This window comes from Fomitopsis serialis, assembly GCF_022376445.1.
Source record: "Fomitopsis serialis strain Sig1Antser10 chromosome Unknown B0H18scaffold_222, whole genome shotgun sequence".
Classification (NCBI taxonomy): domain Eukaryota; kingdom Fungi; phylum Basidiomycota; class Agaricomycetes; order Polyporales; family Fomitopsidaceae; genus Fomitopsis; species Fomitopsis serialis.
Genome location: NW_025955182.1, coordinates 1 through 15,503, shown reverse-complemented (window position 1 = coordinate 15,503; position 15,503 = coordinate 1). Strand labels below are relative to the sequence as shown.

Here is a 15,503-nt window from a genome sequence, read left to right as displayed (position 1 = left end):
GTGACGTCACACCAAGCGCAAATGAGCGGGCCGAGCACAGGCTCTACTTTAACAGCTACATTAGCCTTTCTCCTCACCTCGATCGCTCTTCGGTTTCGACACGATGGCAGAAACTGCGGAGGCAGCGCCAATTCTGAACAAAAACAAGAAAAACAGGAAGGAAAAGCGTACGTAGGTCCGTCGTCAATCAGCATTTCTTGAATCTCAAACCTCGAATAGCTTGGGATACGGACGACATTGACCAGTGAGCTCGTCTTTACGACATGTCTAGTCCTCCATACTCACGGTGAATGACAGTGTAAGCGCGACGTTAGAGTGCTAGTTGACGATCCTGAGACTTCGTCTAGTGGAAAGTTGAATCATTCAAGGCGGAAGACAACAAGGGCGGTACCTTCAAGGAGGAGTCCTCGTTCGCTACCCTTTTCCCGAAGTACAGAGAAAAGTACTTGCGTGAAGTATGGAGTGCTGTAACACAGGCATTGGATGCCCACGTATGTGTCTATACATTTGGTCTCCGCATTCCGCTGACCGCACTACACAGGGGATAGCTTGCTCGCTCGACCTGATCCATGGATCCATGTCCGTTCGGACGACTCGAAAAACATACGACCCCTACATCATCCTCAAAGCTCGTGATATGATCAAGCTCCTCGCTCGTGGTGTGGCCGTTGGGCAAGCCGTGAAGATCCTGGACGACGCCGTAGCCTGCGATATCATCAAGGTTGGCAACATCGTGCGGAATAAGGAGCGGTTCGTAAAGCGGAGGCAGAGGATCATTGGGCCCGACGGCAGTACGCTCAAGGTATGTTACGAGCTACATACTGCAAGAATTTGGCTCAAGTGGGGCGTAGGCCATTGAGCTGTTGACACAATGCTACGTTCTCGTCCAAGGGAGCACTGTCAGTGTTATGGGGCCGTACAAGGGCCTTAAAGAGGTCCGACGGATAGTTCTCGACTGCATGAAGAACATCCACCCTATATACAGGATCAAGGTATGTGCAACGTCGCTTCGTTGTGCGCATATCTTCACGCATTATCCACCATCTCCAGGAGCTCATGATTAAGCGCGAGCTTGCAAAAGATCCCCAACTTGCCAATGAATCATGGGATCGCTTCTTACCCAAGTTCCGCAGAAATCACCTCAAGACATCGGATAAAACTTCACGGAAGAATGAGCGGATACAGGAGAAGAACGAGGCGAGGAAGGCTGCGGGCTTGGAACCGATTGGGCCGGGCAAGAAGGAGGCGCCTGCAAAGAAAGTTTATACCCCCTTCCCGCCGCCGCAGATGCCTCGGAAGATCGACTTGCAGCTGGAGTCCGGAGAGTACTTCCTCAAGGCGCACGAGAAGCTTGATCGCGAAGAGCGAAGACGGAAAGAAAAGGTAAGAAATGTTGGGTCGTTCTGGTCCCATATTCGTTCTGACGTCCTCCCAGCAAGAGCAAGTCATTGAAGAGCGGCGCGCCAAACGTGCTGAGGCATTTGTGGCGCCAGTCGAGGATGTTGCTCCCACTGTTCAGGAGAAGCGTAAGCGACGCCGAGAGCAGCCAGCGGAGGATGCCAGTACGGCTCACGATGAAGAGCGGAAAGAGAAGAAAAAGAAGAAAAAGAAAGCAAAAGTCGAAAACGGTGATGAGAGTGCATCATAGTCGTAGAAGACGACGACAACAGTGCCGTCTGCCTTGTGTTTACTTCTCATTCGATATGTACTATTCCTTTGCGTACTTTGCCTCGACATCCTGGTTTGAGCCGTGCAGCGTGACGCAAAATCTCAGGCGGTGTCACGGAGTGACGCTGGGTGACGTCCCGCTTTACTCCGCTACGATGCAAAACCTGCCGACCTTTGTCGACGACTACCACGTCGCCATCGCCCACGACGACTGCCTATTCTACTCATTCTCTTAGTTGGAGATCCCCGCTGATCTCAGTTTTCTGGCACTCTAGCGGCGACGATGAACAAAAACCCCTTCGTCACGACTGCTGCGTATACCCCTCAGCAACCTCCTTTACCTCCAGGTGCTCCGCCGCCTCAGCCCGCGCAGCCTGATTATTCCGCGTACTGGCAAGCCGCTGCAGCAGCACAACATAACCAGGCAGCACAGACATACACCGCGCAGCAATGGCCTGCAGCTGCAGCAGCCGCCCAGGCGGCTCAGGCTGCCACTGCAAGACCTCCCGCGGACCAGTCTGCGCTGTACGCCAACTACGGCTACGGCAACCAGCAGAATCGTAACTGGCAGCAACAACAGCAGCAACAACATCAGCATCCACATCACCCGCCCCAGCAGCACTTCCAACCACCGCCGCCTGTAGCGCAGCCTCCTCCGCCTCCTCCGCCTCAGCCGGCGTACAATCCGTATCAGCCCCAGGCGGGAGCGTACCAGCAGCCCTACGTCCCACAAGGAGGCCCGGCTCCCCAGGTGGCCGCTGCGCCGTATCAGCCCCCCGTCGCTCCGGCTCCGTTCCAACAGCAACAGCAACAGCCTTTCTTCCAGCAGCAACAGAGGCCGCCGCCGCCGCGTCAAAACAATCGAGTCTTCCATCATGGCTCGCCCCCTCAGCCGCCTCCCGCGAAGCGACAGCGGTTCGATGGGCCAAACCAGAACCGTGGAACCGTGCCTCCCCCGCCCCAGTTCCAGCCACCGCCGCCGCCTCCACCGATGCAGCAGCAGCAAGGCATGTTCGGACAGGGGCCACAGGGTCCCGGAAACCAGAGCTTTGGCCGTGGCGGTGGACCCATGGGTGGCAGCCGCGGAGGCTTCAATCCCGGGCGTGGTGGCAACAATCAGGGTGGTCGCGGTCGTGGTGGGCAGACGGGTATGATCAGGGGTGGCGCTCGTGGACGGGGCGGTGGATACAACATGGGTGGACGAGGCGGAGGTGGTGGACAGGGCGGTGGCAGCTTCAGAGGCCACGCCCCGAACCGTGGTTTCGGCAACCGAGACAATCGTCGAGGTGGGTCGTTCAACGGTGGTGGTAGCTTCCACCAGCAAGGCCACCAGCAAGGCTATCAGCAGCAACCGCACCACCACCAACAGCAGCAGCAGCATCATCACCAACACCACCAGAACAGCTACTCAAACAACGGTAGCTTTCGCGGCCGCAATCAAGGCTTCACGCACTCTACGCGTGGAGCTAGGCATGATGCTCATGCAACTCACGGTAGAGACAACGCGAGCGTAACCTCTACCGGATTTTCATCTGGTAAGAAGGAGGAGAATCGACGCACGCTGACCGATTTTAAGGTCGTCGGGCTCGAGATATCCGAGCTTTCTTGGAGTTGGAGTGTCGCAAAGTCTGATGCTGCCGATGCACCAGTCAAGACGGAGGACGTCCCGATTTCTATTTCGTCTACTGCAGGTGCGGGTGCTCAAAGCACGGGCGATTCTCCTGTCAAGACAGAGCCTGTAGCTGCCACGCCCGACGCGCCTGCTACAGGTGCAGCGTCAGGGTCGGGAGATGTCTCCGGCCCTAGCCAGGCCTCTGCCATTAAGTCGGAGCCGACGGCCATATTGCCTCCTCCGCCGTCGCGGGTTCGCATTTACTTCCACACACCTGTGACTGCTGACGATTCGCATCTCATCTCTTCTAACGCTCCGTACGCCCAACCCTCCACTTCTCGGAAGGGCAAGCGTAAAAAGCTGGAGGATGATGACGGGGATCTCGAGGATGGTCGTGGTCCTCCCCCGCCGGCGCCGCATTCGTCTGAGATGGGACACGAGCACGACGTTGCTAGTGTGGATGGGACTGAAACGGCGTTCGGCCGCGATAGCGTCGCGCCGAGTGTCGAGGAAACAGCCAGCGAGGGCGACTGGCTCATGGCTGCCATTGGCGGCGAAGAAGGGGAGGGCGAGGGCAGGGCCATGAAAATGGCGACGAGTATCATGATCCTGACGCAGACGCGGAGGGCGAATATGGTAAGCTCCCTCTTTCGTTCGGGCCCGTGCAGTGCGGACGCGGAGCACGCTCGAACGGCTGCGTTCGCACCACTGATTCCTTCTCTCTCATTATAAAGACAATTCTGGCTATGATGACGTCCAAGGAGAGGGTCATGACGAGTATCACATGGGCGGCGACGAGGGTGCTCACGACTCAGGCGAACAGCAGCATGATGATCATGCGCCGTCTGCCGAGCAGGGCGGTATGTCCGTCGACTCACAAGCTGCACCTGGCCCAGATAATGCGGTGCCCAGCGGCCCTAACGCTTCTTCAGAGGCCGGAGACCCGTCTGGCAATGCTGTCAATGGTTCTGCACCCGCACCGTCATCTGCGTCTCCTGGCATTCCTGCTTCCGCGGATTCTGCATCCATGTCTTCTGCTATCGGTCCCACTAACACTTCTCCCAACGGTGATGCTCAGGCTGGAGTTGCGCCATTGCAAGCTACGAATTCTCTCATCTCTACCGTGCCCGATACAGACGCACAGGGCCAAAATTTGGAGCGCGAAGCCACTGCGCCCGGTTCGCCTTCCATGGATCAAACGCAGCCCACGGACGACGCTCCGTATCAGGGCGACGAATCCTCGTTCTCCAACGCGGGCCCGTACGCTCCCGATCCGTCTAGCTCGCAAGCCAGCAAGGCTGGCCGTGTCGCGTCTGCGAACCGTCTCTCCGCTGCATACGCTGGGGGCACGCGTAGAATGGTGATTGACGCTGAGATCGTCGACTCGTTGAAAGTATTCCGAGCCGAGGCTCGTATAGAGGCGTGCATCAACGTCGAAAGAGATGATGCTGGGGGATACAAGGGTATCATGGTGCGTACATCTCTGCATGATTTCAGTCTTGTGTTCATGTTTTTTTTGTTATAGATGGAAGCCTACTCTGAGTCGGTCGCATCATACCTGCCCCTCGAGATGTCGGAAGATGTTGAAGCTGATCCGACGGTGCCGCCGTTCTCAAAGGCCGCGCTTCCGACCAAGGTGACGCTGATCGTGCACCTCGATCGACAACGCCCGCTGTCAGAGCCGCGCTGGGTAAAGTCCGGCGACGTCCACGAGTGGCTGAAGAGCATGTTCGGCCGCATGTTCTGGGTAGCCGGCGACGCAGCTGAAGGCTGGGAGAAGAAGATCCAGGTCGTCGACCCCGACCCCGTACGTCCAAGTTCATCCTCTCCATCCCCGATCTCACCCTCACGTCGCCCGCAGGCCCCGACGATCTGGACCGTGCTCGAGACGTGGGCGCAGAACTCGAACATCGGCCAGCAGACGGAGCGGCAGCGCTTCCTGCGCACGCACATGACGGAGACGGACAACATCCTCGAGATCCTGCTGCGGCTCGTGCGCGGCGAGCGGTCCGGGACGGGCTTCCAGCAGGCGACGCCCGCGGTGGCGTCGCCGAACCTCGTTGGGCCGCTGCTCACCGCGCTCTCGCCGGGCGCGGCGCACGGCGCGCAACAGACGCACGTCTCGCTCGCGGTGCTGGCGGTCTTCCGGCTCGCGGTGGAGTACGCGAAGCGCGTGTCGCCCGAGAACGGGAAGCACGAGGTGGAGGAGCGCGTCGGCGAGATCATACGCTCGCTGCCGTCGCACCTGCTGTACAAGAGCCTGGACGGGATCTTCAAGGAGTGGAAGGCGGACAAGAAGGGCGGGAAGGCGTAGCCTCGGGTGTCGCGAGCGGTCTGTTTGGCTGGTCGGCGGGGTTTCGTTCTTGGACTCGCCGTTTACTGTAGTGACCCGTTTTCGTTCCGTCTCTTCGCCAGTGCTGCGTTCGGACACTTCGTTGCCTCCCTTTCGTCTTTCGTGCCCCCGTATGCTCTCTGAGTGTGGCAAACCTGTTCGCGCTCCGCTGACGTTTCTGTATGACCTGAATGTAACCAGTACGCACGTCCGTCCCTAATGATTTCCTCTCGAACTCGTCTTCGCGGATGCGCATCGTTCGCTCTCGGTCAACAAGAACCACACCTGAAATGAATGGCGAGACGCTATATTGACGTGTCCGTCCGACCATTCCTGTTCAGCGGAACACGCGGACGCACTGAGCAGAGTGAAAGATGTAACTACCTACGGAAATATCAATTGCAAAGGGGCTAACCAAACTGGAGACCAAGAAACACGGACCAACTGACTACTATCTACAGGCATGAAACAGTCGTAACACGCCGGGTCTCCACCCAGGCATATGCATCTATCCCCACCACCCACCACCCGACCGCAGCCAGAGCACGCGGATCAAGCCCCGTTCGACGTCGTCTTCCCGTGCCCGTTCGCCTGCGCGTTCGGCGCGTCGAAGATGCCCTTCAGCTTCCCGAAGATGCTCGTCCGCTTCTGGCGCACCGTCCCCCCTGCGGCGGCGGCCCTGCTCGCGTGCGTCTCCTTCCCGGGCGTCCCCGGCGTCCTGGGCGACTGCGGCTGCGGCGACGCGGGGGGCGTGGCGGAGTCGCCGAGCGAGGTGAGCGAGGTGTTCGCGCTGGAGGCGGAGCGCTGCGAGCGCCGCGCGGAGAGGGAGGGGAAGCGCATCCGGCTCGGCTTTTCTTTCTCCATTTCGCGGGCGGGGGTTGTGGGCGGGGACGCGGGGGTGCCGTTCGTGGTAGGGGTGGTTCCGTTCGTTGCTGGTGAGGCCGTACCGTTCCCGTTCGCGGCGGGCTTCGTCTCTGCCGACACGCCGTTCACCGCGGGCGCGGGCGCGGCCTCCGTGGCCGCACCGTTCGGCGCGGGCTGCTCCGCCGGGGCTTCCACCGCCGTCACGCCGCCCTCGCCCTCGCCCTCCATCGCCCCCTCCCGCTTCGCCTCGCCCACGAGCGGCGCCCCCGCCGCCTCGTGCGTCGACGGCGCGTTCTCCCCGGCTCCGTGCCCGTTAGCGTGCCCGTTCCCGTTGACCGCGGGCGCGGGCGCGGAGCCCTCGACGACCGTCGGCTTGAGGGGCTCCGGCTCGAGCGGGAGGATGTGCATGGGGACGTCGGGCGCGAGGTGCGGCGCGGCGAGCTCGGAGGCCGGGAGGACGGTCCCTGGCGTGAACGGCTCGCTCGTCGGGGACAGCTCGGGTGCAGGGGCAGGGGCAGGGGCAGGGTCGGCTGGTGCGGGGGCCGGTTCTGCTGCCGGCTCTGGCTCTGGCTCTGTGGGGAGGGCCGGGCTCTCGACGGAGGGCGCCATCGCCTCGACCATGGCGGTTGCCGTCTGCGCGAGGCCCGCGACCGTGTCTTTTACCGTGGCCACGACGCCCGCTGCGGGTGTGGGTTCCGGCGCGGGCGCGGGCGGGGCGGTGTAGACGTTGTTGAGGTTGCCGATGGGGTCGAGCTCGGTGGGCTGGCCGTCCGCGGTGGTCCAGCGGCCGTCGACGACGTACTTGTACGCGACCTTGGTGCCGAAGGGCACGCGGGCGGTGCCCTCGAAGCCCGCGGGCGTTTTGGCGAGGTGGGTCGAGCTCGACCACTGTGCGTCGTGTAGGCGTGTAGGGAGGGGAGGGGAGGGAGGGGATGCGTCAGCGAGTGCGGGTGGGAGGCGGGGAGGCGGGACTCACCCCGTCGAAGGAGCCTGTGACGATGACGTCCTGGGCATCGGTGGAGGGCCTGGGTGTGCCTGTGAGCGGGTGCGGTTGGCTGCAGGAGGGGCGCACTCACCACCGGAAAGTGATTTCGTGTGCCTGCTCGGCCATCGCCGCTCTGCAGAGTCGTTGATCAGTTGCGAGTTAGGGGGTCGTGCTGTGTGCGGGTGCGTTGGCGGTCAGTTAGCGGTGGATGTGTGCGGGGCGTGTGCGTGTGGGCGCGCAGGTTGCTGCTGGAGGGAGCGGATGCTGGAGTCTGGGGATGACATGGAGCGCGGAGCGGCGGGTGAGATGAATAAGCGCACGGTTCGATGCGGGGTGGAAGACGCTCACCTGGACGACGCGCAGACGGGTTGAGGAGGGCGGGAGGGTATCCGGAGGGGAGGGCGGGGGAGAGGCTGGTGGGGAGGCGTGTTTATAGGCGGGTGATGGCGGGGGATGTTCGCTTGGGGAGTGTATTGGTCTTCGGTCGCGGAACGTGGCTGCTGCCTGTCGTCCCCCGTCCAGACTCTGACCGCCCGCCATTCAGATCCCCCGATGGGCCCTCCGTCAGCCTCCTCTTCCCCCTCCTCCCTCGGAAACAACAGCGCGTGTTTCAGCTGTCCAGTCTGCCAGACTACCATCTGCACACAGACAACGCCTGGGGACAGGCTGTGTCCGCTCTGCGTTCGATGCATCCGTCCGGAAGACGTTGACGTGTCCGCGGTCGAGGCGTCCTGCGAGTCTGATATCGAACCGCCAATGCAGCCCTCGATCGAAGTCACACCAGGCTTCGCTTCTGGCTGCGCAATGAGCTCGTGCAGGCTGCCTGGCTCTGGCTCTGGCTCTGTGTCCTTACACTGGTATGTGCGTTACCATCCAAGTGCCCCGTCCACACGTCGCTATCAGCGGATGACAGGATACGCCATAGTGTCGCCCCATGAGTCACCGTATTCGTGTCTGATTGCATCCCGAGGCAACTGCCATGCTCAACTGGTTCAACTCTTCCGTTGTCTACATAGGGGAGAATGACTGGACGACTGGACACTCAGACTCGCGGGACGACCCTTGGACGACCCCTCTGTCGCGCGTCGCGTCATCTCCCGTAAGCAGACCCTAAACACGACCGTAAGCGTGTTGAGTGCCATGGGAGGGCCGTCATATATAGCGCGTCGCCGGAGGTCGAGGGTCGACCAAGTCCGATGCATTGCTAAGTAGCAAGTACTGGACCCACGTAGCTCGTAATGAATGCACTCCATCCCGCGAAATCGTGATGCCAGGTCTGAGGAATTTGTATTCGGAGGAGTATACATTTGATGATTTTATCCCGAGATTGCATGGCCTCTGGGAGGACCGTGACCGCGAAGAGCAAGTGACGCTCGCTTCGCGTCGCGTCGCGTCGTCGAAGTCGCTACACTCGCTTGCCACCGCCGACCTGCATCTTGCCCTGCACTACTGTACTGTTCCCGCCTTCCGCTTCCCCCTTCTCTACGACCGCGGCTATGTCCAACGACTCGGAGCGCGCGATCAAGGTCGAGCAAGCTGATTCCCCCGAGCGCGTGCAGTTCGACGCGGAGAGCACCCTCGGCGCGGTATATAGACTGCCCACGAAGGAGGAGGAGTCTGTCCAAGTTGGGTCCGCTCAGCTACCCGGGGCTTCGCGGCCCTCTTCCCAGTGGTATATCCTCGTGCCGACGGTCGAGCGATTTGAGATAGAGCGCAGAGAGGCAGCGCAGGCGGCTGCCACGAAGCGTGAGGAGGCTGGTGAGTCGTATGAGATACAGTTGCTTCAGCACAGGTGAGGACAATGTGCACAACGTACTGTTTAGACACGGGCATACCGGTAAAGGCAGAGCCCCTTGAGGATGACTGGCTAGTCCAGTTGCCACCACCTGGAACCTACTACGACCTGACGGACGAGCAACAGCACGAAGCTGTTCTGCGACTCAGGAATGTGAATTGATTCTGATTTTACTATGCCATCTGTATTGCTTATAGCTCCGCGCAGCCTATCGCCAAGATCAAGAAGGATTCGCAGTTTACGTGGAAGACGGTTGCGGACCGGATGAAGGTAGTCGGGTTGGATCCGTATCGAATAGACCTCGACGAGCCGACGCTGAGGTTCATGTTTAACCGCTACTACTTACATAACCTCTACGGAGGGAGCTTCGTCGACACGTTTCCCCACCCGGCACCACAGAAGGCCCAAGTTCACCTGCTCAGCGACTTTATGTGTCTTGTCCTCGAGCTCAACCCGCACGCACCGGTCAACCCCGGCGACCCCGGCTTGTTCTTCGGAACTAGGCGCGCTGACGGTGAAGGTGATTTCGAACGCAGTATCTTTCGTGTATTCGTGAGGGTGCAAGACAAACCTGCACTCTGGGGTTACATGGGTCAGTACCGGATGTACGTTTCGGAGTCTCTGACCTCAGATGAGTTTGCTCTTCAACCCCTCGCAGTCAGTCTCTCGGCTATAGATGTCCTCTGAGGGCGTCTAAATGCTGATTTGTTCTTGCATAGGTACGAAGGACGTGGGGGCAGGACATCCTCGAGAAGTCCTGGGGAGATGTTGTTATGTTCAGGGTGGGGTTTCGCAAGGAACATCACAGAGAACCATCCAGGGATGAGATCTCTGCGGTCGTCGAAGACAAAGATCGTGTAGTTGCAGCACGCCGCAAGGTCACGTGGGAAGATATCGTTGCTGCATACGAGAGAGGAGAAGAGGTGAGATCTGTCTTTCGCGGTGTGCAGGTTCACATTGATACTAAGCTGCTCTACTACACCACCATAGGCGATCGGTGTATGGGCAATGAAGTGCGTCAGCTACGACATCCAGTTCCAACGTGTCCTCGCGAGGAACTACAAATATTTCACTCCGCCGAAGGGAAAGGCGAGGGGAAAGTCAAAACATTCGGACGCTCTGAAGGCGAGTCGGAAGCGCAAGCGGGGTCTTCCGAGCCAGAGACACCGGAGCCAAAACTGGAGTATGACAACGGCGGCGATGATGTCGATTTCGATGCGGAGGCCGTCGAATGAAGGACCTCAAGTCGAGGAGGATGCTGACATGCACGACGAGCCGAAGGTCTCGCCGTCTCAGCGAACTGTCGCGAACCCGATCAAGTCCGAGTAGACTGTGCTGCTGCGTATTACTTTCATCATCACTATCATGTCGTCGCTGTTGCTCGTACGCTGTCGTGCTTTCTATCATGGGATACTCACCACTGCATGTCAGTTGCTTGCTTGATTGCATATGGACTTGGAAGTATGGAGTTGGGATGTATAATGATATGCTTACTAATGGTACACATGGTCTAGACAGTGAATATCTGTCCGAGCGAACTACTTAGAGCGCATCGCCCGTGGCGTCGAAGACACCTCTGAAATACTGCGCGAGGCCGGACACCCGTATACAATCCCTCCGACCACCCCATCCGGACGCACGATCACGATCGTCGGCTTCTCCGGGGACACTTGGTATCCTGCGTACGCATGGCCGTCCCTGTCGGCTACGCAAGGTCTGGTCGTCCAACGACACTGGGGTTCGACGTGCCCTGAGGGTAAATCGACACCGTCTTGACAGAGCCAGACGGATACTTTTGCGCCACTCTGAGTACTTGCTCCATCTCCTCGGCAGGTATATTGAACAGAAGCGCTGTATGGTGGGAAGGGCGGAACACGCTGAAGAGCGACGTCGGATCGTCGGCCTCTCGGAGCCAACATTCACAAGGCCGGGTGCGTCAGGTGCACGGTCGCCCGCTCTGAGATCACCGTCGGTGCCCGAGCCATAGGGATTGACGCTCTCGGGCGACTGCGCCTTGGGCGTGCGCTCGTCCACGACGATGGAGCTCCAGCGGTAGTTCACGCCCAGCATCCTGAGGTCGCCGCCACGCTTCCAGGCGCGCTCTGTGTCACCTTTCTGCAAGGCCTCGAAGAGTTTCGTACTCTTCTGCAGCATTGCAGCGATGACGGGAAGGCGCTCCTCGGTGTAGGTGGCCAGCAGGGAGGGAGAGGCGAGGCCCTGCTCGACGAGCGTGAGTTTCCATGCGAGGTTGAACTGGGTGGAATCCGTCAATTGGGAGAGCATTGTGATTAGATTGCAGTGCGCACCGCATCTTGGACACTGGAGTTCAAGCCCTAAGAAAACGACGTTAGCCTTGCTAGAACGGACCTCAAAGGAGGCGCGCAATCCGACTTACCTGGCCACCAGCTGGGCTGTGAACATGTGCCGCATCTACGTTGCGTGTTAGTCGCCTCGTCGTGTTCAGGAGCAACCTCCAGATTTACCTCCGGCGACGAAGACGCGGCCTTCGCCGAACTTGTCCACCATGCGAATGTTCGGTCTATGCATCGAAACAAACGATGATAAGCTGGCATGAGAAACGTCCTTTCCAACACTGACCTGTATGGCGAGACCGCCTCGAATTTGCCGAACACCAAGTCCTGTCGCTCAACCCGATTGAGGAAGGTCTCGACAAGTGCGTCTCTGTCCACCAACAGCTTTTCCACATCTTGCACCCGTCCGAGGAAGAAGCTGAAGTATCCGGTCCTCTCTGTGGGGATTAACATAAGGCTGTCGAACGGAGCAGTTAGAGAGCCGTAAGCTCTTGCAAGTCCACGACAACGCACCCGCCATTAAGCATTTCTGCCCACTGGTGCCAGTGCTACCCAAGAGGCCAGTCAGCGAACTCTGTATCAAACCCGACAGAAAGGCGGATTGGGTCTGGACTGGACACCCACATCTGCGTCAAGTCCCTGGACTTCGACCAGACCGAGCAAGTGTATAGCTCCGTCCGTACGAGTCTCTCCAATGAAAGACAGGCCCAGTTGCTTGCGAACAATGCCTATAGCATTACGCGTCAGTGCACGACATTCTCGGGGACATAGATAGCTTACCTCGGGCACCATCCGTGCCTACCAGCCAGTGGGATGTCAGTGTCTCGGTCTTCTCTTTCTCGCCATTTTTGGTGACAAGCGTTGCTTCGACGTGGTTTGGATGCTGCTCAAAGCTACGCAGCTCGGTCCCGTACTCTACAGTGCCCCCAAGGCGTTCGATGTGCGCACGAAGAATCGCCTCGGTATTGTACTGGCCAAGCAAACTTGCATTGACCTTGCGAGGCAGTGTGGGTCAGCCGAAAGGATGCATATCGGCGATCGAGCTCACGTAAGGGGTTGCGGGGGTAGGATCCTCGATGGGAGCTATCGTCTCCACTTTGAGCGTCTCTGTCCCTCCTGGTAGTTTGTATTCGCGCCTCGGCATGACAGACAGTGCATTGACCTGCACGTCGTCAAGAACGCCGAGGAAGTGGAACAGTTCCAGTGTACGCGGCTGCACGTCCGCCTGTAAGCGAGCGTCATGTACCATGCGCGTATTGCTCACCTGCAGGCCAGAACCTCGCTGTCCAGGATGGCGTTTCGGGTCCTTGTCAACGATCCGAACTTGAACGCCATTCTGAAGGAGGGTCAGTCCCAGAACAAGCCCAGTGGGCCCAGCACCAGCCTGTGTGATGGCGATCAGCTTGGAGTTTGGACTGTTGATACTTACTTACAATGAGAACGGGGATCGGCGAAGTACTACCCATTGAGAAGTCACTTTCGGTATTTAGTTGATGAGAGGCTTAGGGTCGTCTGGTGTAGAGCTACCCTATCCTAGCTGGCCTTATGTACGGGCGATCTGAGTGCATACGCGTGGCCCGGTCGGCGCATTGCCTGATCACTGCCGAGTCTGTGTCAAACGTCCGAGTCAGGGCAGCGTCGTGGAAGTTAGAAGTCGCGGAGGTGTACGTCTCCCTCTCGGCAGGACTCTGACTCGTCCAGTGGCTACGGCATCGCTCCGAGTCGAGCTGCTGCAGACGCACTCGGATGACCAACGAGGACGCAAGCACGAGTCGCCCATAAGTATGTAATGATCAAAACCGAGAGTACTATCTCTTTTTGGTCAGCAACGGAGACTATGTAATGATGATCATGACTTGGGACTTACTCATGCGACCGCATGGGTGTGCGATCAAACAATATGTACATATACACCATATACAACACCGACTGAAAGCACTTTTTGCGTATTGTGTATTGCGTTTTGCGTTTTGCGATGCTTTCTTGACTCACAAGAAAATCTTGCTCCAACCTTGGGATTTGAACGGGAGCGAACTTCGATCAATCGATCACCAGTGACACGGTCACATGCGCGACGCGACCCTCGCCGTTCGCCTTTCGAGTGACCGCTCGGACTCACCTCGCCGTACCCTCATCCCTATTACCTCTCGGTCTCCCACCCTTCAGTGCGGACGCATTCCACCACCACGACACGTCTGTGGTATCCTTAGCGGACCACTACCTCCATAATTCTGTTGGGAGCCTGAGGGCTCTACAGAGGTACCCGGCAGACGACAATAGGTCGACCCCGGTGTACCAGCCAGCCAGCTGGTTCCCCCGCAAGTGCTTCCAAGGACGGAAAATGTGATTTATGCGCAGCCGCCATGCGCGGTCCGGCCCGTGTGGGACTCATCCATTGAGTAGTGCCATGGTCGACTCGCCGGGGTGAGCCGAAGTCCTACGCGCCGACATAGCCTGCTAATATTGGTACCCTGGATTCGGTGCCACTCTAGACGAGAAAATCGTGACAAGAAATCCATGGCCACATGTGCTGCGATAGTCCGAGGACCCCCTCGTCATAGTTCTTCGTAAATGTCGATTCAAAGACAACTGATTCGCGGCATATCATCGACCTCAGCTCGATTGAAGGCACAGCAACACACATGATTAGGAGATCGTCTAGGTTTGCGAAGGAAGCGCGTTCTGACTTGGAGAAGGACACTAATCATAACGGACATATCTGCCGGACGTTCATACCGAAACAGTATGTACGAGAGGCTCGAAATGGTTGAGTCTGTCGTAAATTCTGAAGCTTTCCACAACATTGACGTTGTTCGAGTTGCAGTCGACGGTACAGCTACATAGCTGTACCCTAATATTACTATGACTAACATCTTCAGCGGTCTGTCGCGCTCGGCTGCCTGATCCTAGTCTCCGTTGCAGACCAGAAGAGCCGACAAGCGTCTAGTCCGATCCTTGTCCGGGCTCGCCGTGCGGAGAGAATGACATTCTACTGGACTTGAAGGGAGCACAGTCTCGCATTGGCCAACGCAAAGCACGACCGCCGACCCCACGCGCTGGAACTGGAATGGGTCGACGAAACTACGCACACCCTCGTCTTCCTTCTGTGTCACTCGGTCCGCCCGTCGTCTCTTGACGGCAAAGGCGAAGTTCTCAAATGCGAAGTCCGAGTGAGGTGGGCCGTGTAGCAGGGGCGAAGAGAGCGACTGGTCGGGTCGCTCAGTACGCGGCGGACGCAGGCAATGGGCGGCAGCGGGGACGGGGAGCTGGAGAGACGGCAGCAGGAAGAGGTCGGAAGGCCGGCGACGCGTCGAGATCATCCTGTCTAGAGAACGACTCGGAGCAGCGTGGCGACCCTTGGACGACCCCTCCGTCACGCCGCGTCAACGTCAAGGGTCGAACGGGAATCCGAAGTGGAGGGCCCCTACTTCCACGCGTACGATCGCTCGCGGAATACTCGTCTCCCCGCGAATATTCCTCGACGTGCGCGTCTTTGACGTGAAGAAAATAATATGTAGCATGTCTTTATACCGGCTGCATTACTGGACCCAGGTATCGTGTAATGGGTGCTCTTGATCCCGCGCCATCGTGTTGTCACTGTCAGGTTCTGAGATCTGAGAATCGTATGCGGAGGAGTGTACATTTGATCCCGCGATTTCGTGCCAGTGCTAGTGAGGACCGTGACCGTGGAGAGCAAACTGACGCTCGTTCGCAACTCGTTCGCGTCGCGTCGTTGAAGTTGCTACAATAACAAGTACTCGCTTGCTGAGTACCACTGTACCGACCTGCGCTCCCGCTTGCTCTTACTTACTCTACGACCGCTCCAGCTATGTCCGACGAGTCGGAGCGCGCGATCAAGGTCGAGCAAGTCGATTCCTCCGAGCGGGTGCAGTTCGACGCGGAGCACACCCTCGGCGCGGTGTATAAACTGAGCA

General features: G+C 58.7%; 5 protein-coding genes across 5 annotated transcripts; 3 read left to right on the top strand and 2 right to left on the bottom strand.

Annotated features, from left to right (window-relative positions):
- The first annotated feature begins 55 nt into the window (after positions 1 to 55).
- B0H18DRAFT_1052614 (uncharacterized protein) lies at positions 56 to 1,764 on the top strand. The gene is made up of 7 exons (XM_048030988.1): positions 56 to 167; positions 220 to 244; positions 347 to 491; positions 542 to 802; positions 852 to 992; positions 1,051 to 1,383; positions 1,436 to 1,764. Exons 1-7 carry the CDS (start codon positions 104 to 106, stop codon positions 1,646 to 1,648), a joined length of 1,182 nt encoding a protein of 393 aa, XP_047885588.1. The 5' UTR covers positions 56 to 103; the 3' UTR covers positions 1,649 to 1,764.
- Positions 1,765 to 2,737: 973 nt separating this feature from the next.
- B0H18DRAFT_1052608 (uncharacterized protein) lies at positions 2,738 to 5,883 on the top strand (the record flags this gene model as incomplete). Its single annotated transcript, XM_048030987.1, has 6 exons — positions 2,738 to 2,804; positions 2,943 to 3,878; positions 3,899 to 3,916; positions 4,015 to 4,751; positions 4,806 to 5,087; positions 5,142 to 5,883. 6 exons carry the CDS (start codon positions 2,738 to 2,740, stop codon positions 5,592 to 5,594), a joined length of 2,493 nt encoding a protein of 830 aa, XP_047885587.1. The 3' UTR covers positions 5,595 to 5,883.
- A 1,295-nt stretch (positions 5,884 to 7,178) lies between these two features.
- B0H18DRAFT_818398 (immunoglobulin E-set) lies at positions 7,179 to 7,500 on the bottom strand (the record flags this gene model as incomplete). Its single annotated transcript, XM_048039268.1, has 2 exons — positions 7,179 to 7,364; positions 7,453 to 7,500. Coding segments are annotated over 2 exons (234 nt in total), but the record flags the coding sequence as incomplete, so codon positions are not given.
- A 1,963-nt stretch (positions 7,501 to 9,463) lies between these two features.
- Positions 9,464 to 10,585, top strand: B0H18DRAFT_889478 (uncharacterized protein; the record flags this gene model as incomplete). Its single annotated transcript, XM_048041272.1, has 3 exons — positions 9,464 to 9,913; positions 9,976 to 10,179; positions 10,247 to 10,585. Coding segments are annotated over 3 exons (993 nt in total), but the record flags the coding sequence as incomplete, so codon positions are not given.
- Positions 10,586 to 10,700: 115 nt separating this feature from the next.
- B0H18DRAFT_1052585 (FAD binding domain-containing protein) lies at positions 10,701 to 12,855 on the bottom strand. The gene is made up of 12 exons (XM_048030986.1): positions 12,617 to 12,855; positions 12,349 to 12,562; positions 12,193 to 12,296; positions 12,082 to 12,116; positions 11,855 to 12,025; positions 11,740 to 11,795; positions 11,652 to 11,686; positions 11,563 to 11,589; positions 11,203 to 11,509; positions 10,991 to 11,161; positions 10,867 to 10,961; positions 10,701 to 10,840 (listed from the first exon to the last, which is right to left on the bottom strand). The coding sequence occupies exons 1-12, from the start codon at positions 12,710 to 12,712 to the stop codon at positions 10,799 to 10,801; spliced, it is 1,353 nt and encodes a 450-aa protein (XP_047885584.1). The 5' UTR covers positions 12,713 to 12,855; the 3' UTR covers positions 10,701 to 10,798.
- Between the last annotated feature and the right edge of the window lie 2,648 nt (positions 12,856 to 15,503).

Excerpts from the sequence above, each read along its gene's own strand:
- B0H18DRAFT_1052614 (XM_048030988.1), top strand. The coding sequence starts at position 104 with ATGGCAGAAACTGCGGAGGCAGCGCCAATTCTGAACAAAAACAAGAAA. Across the intron at positions 803-851 it reads CCGACGGCAGTACGCTCAAG|GCCATTGAGCTGTTGACACA; the intron begins GTATGTTACGAG and ends AGTGGGGCGTAG. Across the intron at positions 1,384-1,435 it reads AGCGAAGACGGAAAGAAAAG|CAAGAGCAAGTCATTGAAGA; the intron begins GTAAGAAATGTT and ends ACGTCCTCCCAG.
- B0H18DRAFT_1052585 (XM_048030986.1), bottom strand. The coding sequence starts at position 12,712 with ATGCCGAGGCGCGAATACAAACTACCAGGAGGGACAGAGACGCTCAAA. Across the intron at positions 12,297-12,348 it reads AGGCACGGATGGTGCCCGAG|GCATTGTTCGCAAGCAACTG; the intron begins GTAAGCTATCTA and ends GTAATGCTATAG. Across the intron at positions 11,796-11,854 it reads GAGGCGGTCTCGCCATACAG|ACCGAACATTCGCATGGTGG; the intron begins GTCAGTGTTGGA and ends TTCGATGCATAG.